This window comes from Aphis gossypii, chromosome 2, assembly GCF_020184175.1.
Source record: "Aphis gossypii isolate Hap1 chromosome 2, ASM2018417v2, whole genome shotgun sequence".
NCBI classification, from domain to species: Eukaryota; Metazoa; Arthropoda; class Insecta; order Hemiptera; family Aphididae; genus Aphis; species Aphis gossypii.
In genome coordinates this window covers 13629014-13645733 of record NC_065531.1, presented here as the reverse complement: position 1 = coordinate 13645733, position 16720 = coordinate 13629014, and the positions used below count along the sequence as shown (strand labels likewise).

At 24.2% G+C, this 16720-nt stretch overlaps 1 protein-coding gene across 3 annotated transcripts in view; it reads left to right on the top strand.

Annotated features, from left to right (window-relative positions):
• The window catches only part of LOC114131219 (neuropeptides capa receptor), a 113936-nt gene that overhangs the window by 33773 nt on the left and 63443 nt on the right, over positions 1-16720 (top strand). For all 3 annotated transcript variants that reach the window (XM_050200911.1, XM_050200910.1, XM_050200912.1), the window contains one exon: positions 6824-7143. In XM_050200911.1, coding sequence (XP_050056868.1) covers positions 6870-7143 — 274 coding nt within the window. In that variant the 5' untranslated portion in view covers positions 6824-6869. The remainder of the gene's footprint in view (positions 1-6823; positions 7144-16720) is intronic.

Genomic DNA, 16720 nt, shown 5'->3' with positions numbered 1-16720 from the left:
ACAGTGAACATTTGTCAGTAAATTATTATACCTAGGCCAGAAAAAAACTATGTTCAAATCCATTCAACGAACTATTTTAGTTCTCAGACAATAACGGTGGCGCCTCTAAAATGAAAAAATCAAATTAACTATATCAGTTTGGTTCACTATATTTTTATGTTAAGCTACTAAAGTAAAAATGGACAGTTTACACGCATTTACTAGCTAAATTCTCGTTAGTCCAATATATGTGAATAGCCTTTATACGAGTAGCTACTAGTAAGATGCGAAAGTTATTACTATGTATGAACTACGCAATCACTGTGCTAAAAATTATTGTTACAGATGTACATATCAAATTTTGATTGCTGTAAATTATTATTAATTTTTTTTTTTATAAATATTTTAAAAATTAAAAAAAAAAATTTCCAAATATTTAAAGAAAATAGTATTCAATTTTAAATTAAAATATTTAAGTCAGAGTGCTGGTGTAATAAACTTGTCACAGGTATCAATAACCAATTTAGATCTCTCTATTATAACCCCACGTGTCACAAACAGATATTTATTTGAGCAATAGCTTTAACACAAATAGATAGGTCACGAATATTTATCATTTATTGTTTATTTGATGCGGGTGTTCATGTTTTTCAGTTCTAAAATGTTTGAAATATACGAGTGCATGTGATTATTTTTTACGGCTTTTATTAACGAAACATAATTTTATACAAAAAAATATCTATAATTGTAAAATACGATTAAAATAATTATAAATTAAAACTAACTGGTGACATTAAAAAGTTATTACACATTAGTATTATTAATTATTTTTAATATTAACGTCTTAAAAGTAATAACGATTATTAAAGTTGAAAATATTGGAAAACCAATTCAATGTATAAAAATATATAGAATCGCAATGATAACTTTACACATTTGTAATTTTCTTTATGAGATCAGTAATACCAGAACAAATTTTTTTTTATTTTTAGTACCAGAATTAATTATTTACAGAGTACTTGATTTTAGAATTTTATGAAACTAACTAAACATTACAACATTAAATTGTATTTGTGTTTATTTATTATAATATTATACAAAATATAGAAAATTCCAATAATGATATTATCATGTTATATACGAATTTTGTAGGCATGGGTCGTCCGATAGTATGATTAAGAATCCATCTACTACTTATTTCCTAAAGCTGTTGTAGCTAGATGAATTTCGATTCGGTATCGTATTTTGTACGGATATTATAAACTTTATACTAGTAACTAGCATCTAGCCCAGTATAATAAGTATGTTTACAGTATAAACCCCTATATACGGAGTGATTTATTTAACTGTCTATATAATAATATGAATTATTCAAGGTAATTTTTGTTTTGAATATATATTTTGATACTTTTATGGTGTCCCTGTATATTTAAAAAAATATATTAAAATCTATCACTATGATAAAAGGTAGTAAGCATTTTGATTTAGTATTTATTATGCGCATTTCACAAGTAGGTATACACTGTACACAATATGCGCGTTTAAATACAGAGTGCCCAACGTATAAAAATCCTTGATCAAATATCGTTACGCAAAAGTCATATTTCAGCGTAGTACAACAGTTGTCTAAAGCGCGTATAATCTATGTTGACTGATATAATGTGTGCTGTGCGTATATAATAATATGCACTCACTTGCTGCCGATGTTCCGCACTTATCACTATTTATTATTCCTGGCGCGTTGACGCACGAAACGATATACACGGTACACATATAATATGTAATAGCAATATAGGTACGCGTGTACACGGTACGGATTTTAAAACGATTTAATCATCACAATATTATGTTACATATTTCCATTATTATATATTTTCCCTAAGAAATATCATATCGTTTTTGTTTCTTGATATCTACTCGGTGGTGATTCAAATTTATTCGCTCAACTCTATAAATACGTAATATATTAACAATTTATATTGCACTTACGGCTTATTTTATGGTCCAATATTCACTCTTATACGTTATAGTTGATTAATTCCTTTGATTTACAGTTTCCAGATTCTGAGTTGTTACGCATGAATGCATATAAATGTACAAGTGTATGATTTCGCGTTCTGAAGTAGAATACTTAAATGAATAAATATTGTCTAATAAATATCGAATATTAAATGATTCGATTTTTATATGAGTATATATAATGTTTAAATAATATTAGCATTATATCAAAATCAAAAGTGTTGAATGAGTGAAGTGATGAGGCATGCCATGAGACACCGTCTTAAAATTTACAGTGAATTACACTGATCAGCTAAAGTTTAAATGTTTATAAAAAAATGTATTACTCATGATTTTTTGGACGTTTTTAGTAATGTGAATTGCTATTATATTTTCATGTTGCTTCATAATACCCTTTTCTATTTCAAGCACTAATTGTAGTAGATATTTACTATACTGTTTTGTAACCATATAAATACCTCTTGATTAATATTTCAAGCACATCAGTTACCTAGTTTGTGTTTTTAATAAAAATGTTAAAACACTTATAACGTACCTATATAATATATCATATACGGCGTGTTAAAATCTAATGTAACCACTAACCAAGATACTTTTCCAAATCATGGTTATTTAACCTAAAAATAAATTTTAAAATAATTATAGATCACTTGTATGTATAATATTCTAATATATATATATATAGCTAAGTGATGCGCGATATTTCGAGGTCAATTTAATCTACTCCATCACGTTGTCATGATTAATGCGATGATCACACGGAATTCTAAAATCAAATTTATTACGCGCCCCTCCATCCCTTAGAATAATTATGATAATAGTTTTGAAAAATGTGTATGTACATTGTATAGTTTACACTAAACAATCTACATATTATATTCTTTAGTTCCTTTATTTATTAAGTTTCAAGTGATAATAAATAATGTATTTTATTTTTTGCTATTTATAAATATTATTAATTTTTTTATTATTATTATTCTAATATTTCTGTAACTTAGTAATATTTTAATTTTTTTTCTCATAAAAATAATATTATAGGTTAATACATACCATGGACTAACATAGTTAAATATACTAATATAATCCGTAATACATACCTTTTATACATGAATGATTGCCTTATCAATTTAAATAATAATAATTGTTTATTAGATATTAGGTATATATTATATTTACATAGAAGTGATTAGTAATTTTTGTGTTCTGTTTTATATATCATTGTATTACAACTGTACTGTGACATTTTTTTTCCCGTTATGTTGTATTTTATTAATTTTTAATAATTTTAATAACTTTTTATCATCTCAAATATTATTGTTTTCACAACTACATTCAACTGTTTATAAAATATAATAATATAATAATTGATTTGTATATGTATATAGGTTTTGTTTTAAATAAAATAATTACTATACAGCAAAATATTAACTATAGATTTTCATCTTAACATTAATTGAAATGCATGGATAAGAATAGTGTTACTTTTATTGAACATAGAACAATGAGGATACATTTTGATTACAGTCAACTATATTTATTAGACTAGCCAATCGGTTGAAATTATCAAACACAGTTAGATAATGAATACTGTACTGAAAGTTGGTATATTAATGAAGTCATGATTTCAAAAACTTATTTAAGTTATAACTAAACATTAAATAGTATTAAATAAAATAAATAATTATCGATTAATACTGAGTTGACAACTAATAATTAGTAGAATATACAAGTATTTTTTTTTATTAATAATATATTCGTTTCAAAGTGTAAAATTGTCTCAATTATGTAAGTAAAATAATAATATTTATCTAAACATGTGCGTACAATTCATATAGTTTATCTAAACAAATATTACTAGTTATATATACTATTATAACTGCTTAAGTTAAATTTTTAAATTTTATTTAGTTGTCTAGTTAATATATTTAATATAAGTGCTTATGAAAATACCACTTTTGGATTTACTTACGAAAATTAATTAGTTCAGGAGTATAACCTAGTATTTAAGAATATATATAAATGAACATAAATACATAAATCCTCTTTAAAATACAATATTGTTCGAAATAGTCCAAAATTCGTTGTATATGTTACACAAGAAATTTTTTCATGACACATAGGATACAAAGTGCTTCATCATTTTAAAAGTAATAATTTTTGCAATTTTAAAATGCTCAATTTTTTCATGTATACCTAGCATAAAACATCTACGTAACCACATATAATAAGTTACAATATGAGGTTGTTACGTTACCTATTATCTCGGAAGAATGAAAAAGTAATTATTTTTTATTTTTTTTTTTAACGGACATAATCGTTTATTTTCTCTTATACGTATGTGCATCTAAATATGTTTAAAAATTAAATTATAAGACCTTAGAGAGAGGAATTAACATTTTTTTTCTTGTAGCAATTTTTATTGTATACAGAGTATAAAAGTGAATTATGTTCATGTATTACATACAATTATTAATTATATGATAAAAATTATAACAATAATATCGATTTATTTTTAACTAATCAGACCGATCATATTATACCCTAAAATAAATTGTTTTGACTTAGTTATATTTATTATTTTAAAATTAGCCATTATATAAATAAATGGATAAGGATCTAGTAGTTATTTTAATTATTTTCAAATTAAAAATTGTCCCTGACAGTATGAAAAGAAAGTAAAACATATTTTTTCATTTACAAACAAACCTATTCACTATATTATAATAATACCTCAGTCCATAGTTAATATTGTTTGAAAATTACGCGTGTGATTACTTTAGATATAACGAAGGGCATTTTTTTCTTAAACTGATTTATACCTCTCCAATTTGTATGTTCAACAAAAGTAGTTCCTTATTTTAAATCAAGGCTTAAATAAGATTTTTCTTAAAAAAAAAACCATTGAAAGTTCAAGTTTATTTTTAATGGTTATTATATTATGTATCATATTATAATATAATATTTCAAATTTTTATTTGTAAAAATATGAATAATAATATTATGTAGGCAAGACAAATATTGTAAACTGAGAACAATTATTAACAATTACAAATGAAAATATCACCTAATAGCGTTATAACATTAAACAAAAAAAACCAACCTTAATAATGGAACATCATTAAATATCATTTATATTCACGTATAATTTGATATACTCCGTCTGTAGGGTATACAGGGTGTTGAACAAATTAAAATAACGACAAATTGTATATACATATATATTATTACAACAAATATAATGCTGCATAATAGGTGCAATATTGAGATTTCATTAACAATTTTGTAAATGTAAATAGTATGTGAATACATTTTTAGTTATTTTATTATAAAACTACGTTCGTGTATATATATATATATATATATATACTTAAAGCATATTATGTACTAGATGAGTATATCTAAGCATAGTGGATTCCATATGACTATCATTTTCGTCTGGTGCAAGGGATAACCCGTATGCATCACCTCGCCAAATGCTGCATACACTAGGTTAATAAAAAAAACATGTCACAAAAATCGATATTTTATTTAACAAATCTAACTGACCAATAAAATCCTATAAATAATAAAAATAACATACAAAAATAAATAACGTTATATAGAGGTGAACATAATATATAGGTATTATACTCACGAAGTTTAGGCGACATTTGTTCATGATATACCGTATAAATGTATAATACTATATTACTATGTAACATTAAACGAATGTACCTATTTATGTTTATAGTAAGTATAAAGGTATAGTAAGTTCCAATTAATGTGGTCAATGAAGTACAGGTCATTTTGTTTACACTAACCGATTGGTTCTATACAAACATGTTTGTTTATTTATTTAAATATCACAAAATACAACAATTTTAATTATAAATCAAAAAATATGATAATATATATAATAATATTATATTAAAAATTTTTATTAGATTTTGAGAGGAATTATGTAATAATAGCCCATCTTTATAATTAATCGCTATAAAGAGTCACTATCGTTAAAAGCTTTATACTAACATATATATAATACCTATTATATATATATCCTTAATTATATCAATTATATTTTCTCGGTTCGGATAATATATATCTCGACGAAAGCACTCTCATTACTTGTCTATTTCCGGTTGTGATACATTGCAATTATTTTATTATGTTGTGTTTTTAAATATGTAATATTCCTTTTTTAGTATTTTTAATATGTCTATTCTATTCTTGATTAATATTAAATTAATAATAAGTCAATATTAAACCTATTAGGTACTTCTACATCAAGTTATTATTGCAGTTACTGATTTTCCCATCTATAAGTTATTTCTGTTTGAAAGCTCATAAGTTATAACAGTTATAATCGGTTTTTGCAATACCGTATATTATTCAGCAATAGGTTTGGGTCAACGATTTTTTCCTAGAAAAACACATGTGTGTCATACTTTCATGTAATGAGGTACGGAATAATTCTTTATAACCGAACAATCGATATTTATGCTAAACTAATATAGCAATTACAGAGAGGATCGTTTTCACTTTGTGGATTAGAATAAGGAATATCTATTGTTCTACGACAAAATCACTTTGAATACATATATATCATACACATGATCTCTATAATGAAAACCACTAATAACAGTTAGGTATATCTCATTAAAATCGCGCGTGAACATACGCTCGACAATCTAATTTTAATTAAACCGTGTAGGTACGGTATGGCCAAAGTACCTATACTTACTTAAGACGTAATATGATTAACATCATTGTTATAATAATATCATTTTCGTCATAATTATTACTATTACCGTGATATTAGTTTGTAAATTGTGCGTTTTGCTTGCAGTTGTAGATGGACGTGTTCAAGGCGCAGTGTCGACAATACATCTGACATGAACAATACGACGAGTGGATCATACATGGTCCAGCTCGACGACACCGCAAACGAGACAGTAGAGGGTTATTTGCTCCGAACTCGGGGGCCCAAACACCTTTCGCTGAACATCGTGTTACCAATCACCATCATCTATGTATTCATATTCGTCACCGGAGTGATTGGCAATATCGCCGTTTGCGTAGTGATCGTCCGCAACAACTTTATGCACACGGCCACCAACTACTATCTATTTAGCTTAGCCGTATCCGATCTCACACTATTACTCTTAGGTAAGTTCCCGTCAATTTAACTAAATGGTATAATATTATAAGGTTCGATATTTAAGGAAAATATGGTAATTATATCTTCATACGTGCAATGTCCGCATGCAATTCAAATTATAATAATCAAAAACGAATAATAAAAAGATAACAAGGGGTATACGAAACTATATTATGTAGATAACTGTTTTACAGTACAATTCCATAGATATAAGTAAATCATTGGTAAATCTGATGGTACCTATGTAGATTTATCATCGATCACCAATAAATGAGTAATTTAATTATTATAATTACAATAACATTATAATTAAGATATTTTCCCTTTTTTATCTAATAATTTGAAAGTAGGTATCTATTCTATTTGCCATATTTGTACAAAGATTGAATAAAAAATTAGTTTTATTTTTGTATTAGCTTTTTTTATTTTAATACTTTTACTTGTATATTATAAACTATATATTTAAAATCCATTGGTAAATGGAGTATAGAAAACTATATGTTAATAATTACTATAATTTAAAAATCTAACGATTTGAAAATTTGAGTATACAGTCAAACAGCGATAAACTATACATTTGTATAATCATGCATAAATGTAATGAACCTGGCTTAAGAATAATACAATTATATTTTTCATATATAAATCACACTAATAATGGCGATATATTTTCCTAATTATTAATTCGTCAGATCCTAGATTAACACTATGCTCAAATCAATATAAATAGCGATTTTTTTTTAATTGGTTCAATAAATTTGAAAATATAGTTGAATGCATACGGCTATAATAGTCTTAAGAGATCCCATATTAAACTTATTTAAAAAAAAAAGCCATTTATTTACGTTTTTTGTTAATTCATTATTTTAACGTATATCCAATAATGTAAATTAATTTAATTGATATACATATACATAACAAAAAAGTTAAACTTCATTATGTTGTGACTAGTGATCTTGTATGTATTTTTAAAACACATATATTTTAATACGTTATAAAAGTGCCACATTCAAATGTTATATATTTTTATAAATTTATCAATGCATTAATGCATTATAGATTATATAATATTATACACAATATCGTATTAGAATGATGTTGTGGAAAAGACAGTGTTAAATCTGTCTACTCGTATTGATCAATAAAAATACTTTTTAAAGCTGTTTGTCGACGTACATTGAATGGCATTCTTTATCCACGAGAATGATAAATGAATCCCGACAGTCCGGACTATATATAAAAAAAAAAAATCCACAAATAATATCCTATAAATAAATAATATTTTTTACAATAATATTTTCTACGTAATCCTCTGCAGTAGAGTTACTTATTTTAAGATAAATAAGAAAGAACTATGGAAAATAATCACCAGCGTAGATTCATTTACAATTATTAATTTTATTATAATAGGTAGTACATAAATATTGTTTTAAAATTATTTTCGACGTAAGTTTAATGAAAAAGAGTAGAATTTAAATTTTGTATAAAATATAATATATAATATATTTTATATTATTTATTTCACTTATATTTAATAAAATAACATGGATCTAGTTAGCCTGTAAATAAAAGCAAAGACATTTCACATAAATACGCTTTTTTTTGGTTATAGGTAACTTAAAAAAAAAAAAAAGAATAATCTAAATCTACGCGTAATAAATACCACTTAATGTTCACATTTGCATATCTTAATTAAAATAATAAAATTATATAATATACACTAGATTTAGGTACTAAACTTCGATTTCAAATTATGCTGCACCGTCATTAAAAGTGTTTGATTAACCGCATTTTAAATAAAATTTCATTTACATACTAACCTACATATCTGGAACAGTTTTACGAAAGTCTCTTCTAAATATTTCATATAAAAATCCACGTAAGAAATAATACAAATCACCCCAAAACATCTAACAACACATAAAATACTATTATACTCGTACAATATCTCATATGTAAATTTCATAATATATGTTTTCATACTTTTATGAAAAATCTGTAAAAACTAAACATTGTCTGTAATTATTGCTTATTTAATACCGACTGAAAATGTTGATCTTTTAATGGGAAGTTTCTTATTTTTCATTAACTATACTTAACATTCTCATATACATACTTTTATTGTAAAGTTAAATATGTTCACAGATTGTTTGTCTATTATAGGTACATAAATAATTATACATATAAACTTACTGTATATATACAAAATATACAAATTAACTTTACAGTAATTCTATACCATATGTTACGTTTTAGTATTACAAGATAGAACTATGTTAAAATTACTTTTGTCAAGATACTTTATACATTTTAAAAACCACTGTAACGGCACAGTAACTATAATTTAAGCTATATTTACAGTAATTACAAACGCCGTTGACAGTTGGGTTGTATGTTAATTTTAACAAATAGTGTGATAGTTTCTACAAGAAAATGTGAATAGTTTAATTATTAACATATAAGTATTTTAGTAGTAACACTTTATGTTTGAGTAAAAATAAATAGGAAATAATAATTATTTTTAAGTATATATGTTTTTAATCATTTAACGTAGACGCAATATATGTATTACATATTATAATAATTATTTAAAAATTCCCATAAAATATGAAGTTATATGAAAATGTTAATCTATTAACTCACTACCGCATTTACGCGATATGAATTACGAAGTGCTTTTATGACTTCTTAGTTATTGAAATCTCGAAATAAATCGAATAAATTATGAAATACATTTCTGCATCGATACATTCATTTTCTAAATTATGATTTTATTTTAATACTATGTACACTGTACAGCCAATGAGTCAAACGTATTCCATTAAATTTGACTTTTCACTAAGATGAATAAATATTTATTATTGAAAATTTACAATATATATATATATATATATATATATGTATATAATGTATATTATATACTTGTCTGCATATATTTTCAAGCAATTTATTTTTCAAATTCTTTAAATAATCAATGTTGATAAAAAATGTAAAATAAATAAGTAATTTGTTTCCTCCGTCTTTCCATATAATTTAGTACAACTATTTGAAAAAAGGGAAACAAAAAAAATGTAAGAACTTTTCCAAGTTCAAATTTACTATTGAGAAAGTAAGAAAACGTTAAGAAGTCAAGAGATCAAGAAAAATGTTCAAATTATAGTCATTTAATAATGAACAGTCTCCGTACCTATAAAAAAAAAACCCCCCAAAGAAAGCTACTCTTTCTTAAATAATGGATAAAACAAAGTTTTTTTTGTTTAGTTACGTTTTATTTATAATTAAAGTTTATAATAAATTGTTCAACTATACATATAGTTTGAGTAATATCCTTAAGCTACAAGTTATAGTATACAATGGAAAAGTCAGGATTTTTTTAAAAAATAAAAACAAAAAAAGAAATGTCTTGTTCGAAATATAGTGAATAAAAATAATGATATAAATATACAATTACAAATTAAAAATAAAATAATTTCTATTATTATGCTAACTGTCTATGTTCACCCCTTTTCCGTTCAAAATGCATTAGTAAAAAAATTGGTAACTTAATGCTAACATTTAGAGTAACGCGTTTAGATAAATAATATTTTCTGTTTTTATGTATAGACAATATTTCTGATGTATAAACTTTACATAGCTGTCCTGCTTAACGTTGCCCGTAAAAATTGTTTTAAAAGTATTCTTCAAAGTTTCTATATATTTTCTAATATTTCATTGTAAACTATATAGTTCCTTTTTATGGTTGGGACTTTGGAAGCCTAGATGTATACACTGTTTTCTGAACTTACACGGAAACAAGCGGCATAATAGTTATCCACGTACACTTTGTTGCCCATTAAAATACGTTTCTTATGTGTAGTTCAAGTTGTATTTAACCAATCCACTATTTATACTCGTCATTCACAGACGAAAACGTTTCTTTTTTATTTATATGTGCGGATTATTCGATTATTTCAATAATTAATAACTTGATTGTTAATTAACTTATAGAATCGAAAATGGGCATAAAAACCTTCTCCGCCTAAACGAATGGTACTATATTTTTATATCTCGGTTTGAGTGTACTTTCTAGACAAATAGTTCCACTGTTGTATACATATTTTGTCGCTCAATATTATCCGTGAACAAGAGTTGAGTCTATAAAATGATACTTAAAATCTGATCCATAGTACGGCCTTTTATTTGAAAAAATTACCATCAGATAAGTGGTTTCTGAGATCATTGGCATCTTAGATTCCCTTATATGTGTTATTTAAGACATAATATTCATATCAACATTTCCTAAAACCCTATTGTTGTGTCACCTGTCAAATATAATTGTGAATCTAAAGTTTAAACCATACACACACTTTTTTTTTATGAAAATCGGTCCAGTTAATTAGGAGAAGTTCAGTGACATACACGAGTACAGAAGAATTATATTTATACATAAAGATCAAATATAATAAATTGCAATAAAAGTGAATTAAATGTTGTTTTTTAATTTAACTAATACCTATATAATTATAAGTTAGGTCATTATAATTAATAATTTTTATAATAATATAATACTATTATATATTATGAACAGTACACTTTGTATTAAATTAAAATAAATCAATACTTATACAGTTATATTATATTCATAATAAAGCATAAACGTTACTTGTATTGGTAGAAGGCCCAAAAATACTGTAATTACCATCTGAAATTCAAGTCTGTGCACGCCATAGCTTTTTGACTTATGCAGTAACTTCTTTGTACACTTCATTATCTACATAAAATTTATGACGATCTCGATGAAAAAACGATTTATTATTTAGTCCTTTGTCGTCGATTGCAACCTCCGTGGTCGGAAATTGAATTTTGCTAAGGGTACAATACATATAATGAAAAATTTCAATATATCATCATATTTTATAATATTATTATAAAATTAATTCACTAGTATAAGTTTAAATTTAGGTTTCTACATAATATTTAAAAAAAATTCTTTTAAAATAATTAAAATACTTTGTTTATTTGCTTATAACTGCTTTTATTCATTTTACCTAAGTGAACACTGTTGTTTTTTATATCATAATAGACACATAATCACATTTTTTTTTTTTTGAAAATGATACAGTATAAATTCTAAATCTAATATAACTAAATCATTGTTTATGTGATGACTAGCACAGTTTTAAATATAATTTAAAAAGTTTGAATGTGATCCTTTTACACAGCGTCATTAAAAAACTGTTGATCCTATAGTATAAATAAAATTAACAAATAAATAATTTTTAAATACCTTCTAATAGTAATAATAATATAATTTAAAATACATACCTAGTTACTGATATATTCATTTAATGTATTAATATATTTTACAATTTAGATACTAAAATTTCACTAATAAATATTTATCAATGATAAATTGTGACAATTATCATTCATGAGTCAAAAGTTATAATAATTTTAGATAATCCTTCACTTTAAAAATCTGTACCTTAATTTTACCTTCATGTTTCAATCAAATACTCAGAATATGTAATACTTTTTTATATTATTACCTTATTACTGTATTTTTCTCATTTAAATTAAAATTACGACCGTCTAATATGGAGAGTAATATATTAACTGAAGTTAATTCTATGCCATAAACGTAGACGCATAGTTGAGAGACGGGACTCGGGTGTGTTACGGGTTTCAACTATCCATCTACAATCGCATACAGAAATGTCTTTGACTATTTTACAGAACCCCTTGACCCAGATTAAAAGTTATACACCGAATTTTCGATTATTTTATTCAGCTAAGGAAAATTACATAGAATTTATTCCATACATAATTGTATAAAAATAAATACACTTGTAAATGATTATAAAATCAATTATTATTTAAGTATTGTTCCAATAAAAGTTAATAACATATTAATATATTTAAATGTATTGATATTACTAATATTTTACTTGTGATTAAGTGATTTTGATATTATGTTTATAATTGTTAAACATAATATACATTTATAAATGTCATAGTATTTTGGTTTTACCTTTAATTGAATAAAAATTAAATTTCTAGATTTAATTATACATTTTAAAAATAAATTATTTATTATAAACTATATTGTAGTTACTTGATGTTGAGACTTGAGAGTATCATGTAATGATATTAATTTATAATAATACTAATGACCCATTGAAATATCTCATTTGTAAAATATAATTCAATAGCACAGTGTTGTTTTTATTATAAATTGATAGACTGTGAATGAGATGATAATATTTTTATTATTATTAATAACCATTTAGGAACATAATTAACGGAATTTAACAGTATCGGGAAATCAAAAAAAAGATAACTCGTAGTTATTTGACGCTCTTACAATCTTATTATCGTTTGTTGTATTGAGTTTATTGTATAAAAAATAATTTTTTTAAGGCGTTTCAATAGCATATTAGAGCACTCCTAAGCGTCTTCATAATGAAAAATATCTTGCAATTTCTTCGTTCTTCTGTGATAAATTATAAATCATAATTTGTATTATACTGATAATGAATGAAATCACTGTTTATAATAAACGCGAAAAAAGTCAAAATTAACTAAAATATATGTTCCGCGTGACATTATTGATAACATCCATTTGGAATAACGAGTATAGCGATATATAACGCTATATTTTTTTTTCTTTTGTTGTTAGAAAAATATTTTTGATGTACGAGTACCTAGTACCTTATAAAGTACTTTTTACAGAAAATTCTGTGTAATTTCTTCCCTTTATACCCGATATAACATTCTATTGCAGATAGAAATACTTTCTGGTTTTTTTTAGACCCATGAAACATCTTTAATTAAGACTGTCGAATCAGTGTTTTTGATGTTTATTTCAACGACGAACTCATATTAATATTTTGATATAACATGTAGTTTTGTTTTAAATACTTGCTAATTCAAGTTTATTTAAACATGGCTGACGTCACTGTAGTCTTAGCTACAATATCCCGCCCGTCTGCATCTTTTAATTTGTATTCTATTAATTTTGAGGAATGCATTCAATGCCGTTACAACTCTTTTTAATTACTACTATGACATAGACTTATTAATACTGCTAGCTGAAATAAAATATTAAACGAACACAATCGTATCATGAATTTCCAAATAATTTGCCAATTGTATATAATATTTAATTATTATATAGGTAAAGTTATGACTGTCGTCTTATGTAATTACCATTATGGTTTTGTGTAATTTTAATTTACGATAATAATAGAGCAAATCAATTTTACAAGCGGTGTATTATTATACAAATGGTTTATGTTTATCCAAAAATAATAATAATTTTAATCATGTGTATTAACAACTAACACTGATAAACAATAAAGAATATATTTAATAGTGTGATAACTGATAATAAAAAAAAATAATTGGAAGCGTTGTTTAATACGTAACTAAACTTAACAAATTATTGAAATATTTTATTTTAAATTTGCTTGCATGATTATTTTAATTAATTTTATGAAATTTTTAATTGTTAGTTACCTACCTATTAAAAGAAAGAAATGCATAATTTGAAGTCTAATTGATACACTAAAGAATTTATAAGAAGCATAATAAAACAATAGAAAAGTTTGAAATAATAATGATTTTTCATCGTTAAATAACAAAACTAAAGAGACTTTTAACTACATAATTATCAAATATAGCAAAAAAAAGTTTTGATTAAGTCATTCGTGATTTCATGTTTTACTGTAAATTTATTTATAATCTTGAAACGTAACTTGATTTCTCCATCATAAGTGAGCTGTTAGTCCATTTATAACGGACAGCCAATAAGTCAGTTTTTAATGTAATCATTATCTATTCATTGTTATTGAATAAAGCTTTTACCTGAATAAGTGGTATGATTGTATAAGGAATTTATAAAATAAAATATTTACATAAATATTACATATTAAGTCAATGAAATGATAAAATAAACCATTTATCAAATTTTAAGTGTCTAGAATTATTTTATTGTGAGTAATATATTTTCGTCAAAAGAATCAGAACTTTTTTGTTGAAAAACAATACTGCAAATAGTATGCGTTTTATGTAATATATTTTCGTCTTCTCAGTAATTGTACAGGAGTAAATTACTTATACATTTATGTTATATGTTTAATCGAGCAAACTATAATATATAATAATATAAAACTTTTGAAACACTCTTTATTGTTCTTTTATTTATTTTTGTAGTAATTTTAAATTAAGTAACTTAAGTAATATATTATATTAAATAGGTCGGATAAATTGTTGAAAGATTTTAGTCTTTGTTGAAACAATTGAAGAAAACAACTATTCCAAGTATGAAGTAGGAAGACAAAAATAATAATATTCTTTCTTTTGCAAATAATAGTAATACCTACACTGTCAAGTAAAGATTTTCAACTTGATCTTAGGTATTAAGCTATAAAAATTAAAAGTAAATAAAATTTGTAATTATCATTACAAATTGTAATCATTAATGGCTATATTTTTTTTTATTTTTTTCAAATATATATTTATAAACTTCAAAATAAAAATAAATGTTTACTATCTATGTATTTTTAAAGACTGTTATTAACAATATTCAATTATGTCAGTACATTGTATGAATAGTAAAGTAGAAATAATATAGCATATTGATAGATAATATTTCATGACATTTTAAAGCACATTTATGAATAATTCATTTATTTGACTATTTTAATTTTATTATTAATCCAAGAATTTTTCTCATTAAAAACATAAATGTGTACAATATTATTGTAGTACATGTTAGTTGATATGTGCATGTATGCTAGACTATCATGATTCATGACTTCTTTGTTTTTTTTTTATTACTATCTATCACTTTATTTTTTTCATAAGAACATCACCGTCGTTTTGCAATAAAATAGTCATACAAATTTATTTTATACTACAATACTAGTATTAATAGCAAATAATAATTATATACAGTTTATAAAAATGTGTGTTATTTAAATATTCAATCAATATAATAATCGTCTCTAGCATGTTCTATTTACTGATATTTAAAAACTCTTTAAAAAAAAAATATATTATATACAATAAAGTTTAAACGTACAAAAATTATTTTCAATAATTCAGCAAAAAAATAAATTAAAAAATATCAATTTAGTATATGATTGAAACGGCGCTTGTCATTAAAAATATAAAAATGTAATCTTGTTTTCATATTAAAAAAAAAAACTTCTTATATTTTTTATTTTTCTTATACTACTTGTGATTTAATGATTGTAGAGATATAGAATCATCACTGTCAAAGTGTCGAGTGAAATTTTTGCTATCAAAATATAATTCTACCGCCTCTCTCTATCAAAAAAAAGACGTATATATTTTCAAGCTTCTATATAATATCTGTAGTATTACCAGTAGACCGCAATGATTTGTGGGTGTAATCAGCTCTGCGGATATACGTGCGTGTTACAAATCGTACTCCGTTGAACTCGAATCATTGTAGTAGTAAAATAACGTTTGTGAGAAATTAAATTTACAACAATCAATGGATCCTTAGTTATATTTGTATATGAATACTTGAATGTGTAAATATATTATAATATAGGAATATAGGAATAATAATTGCTG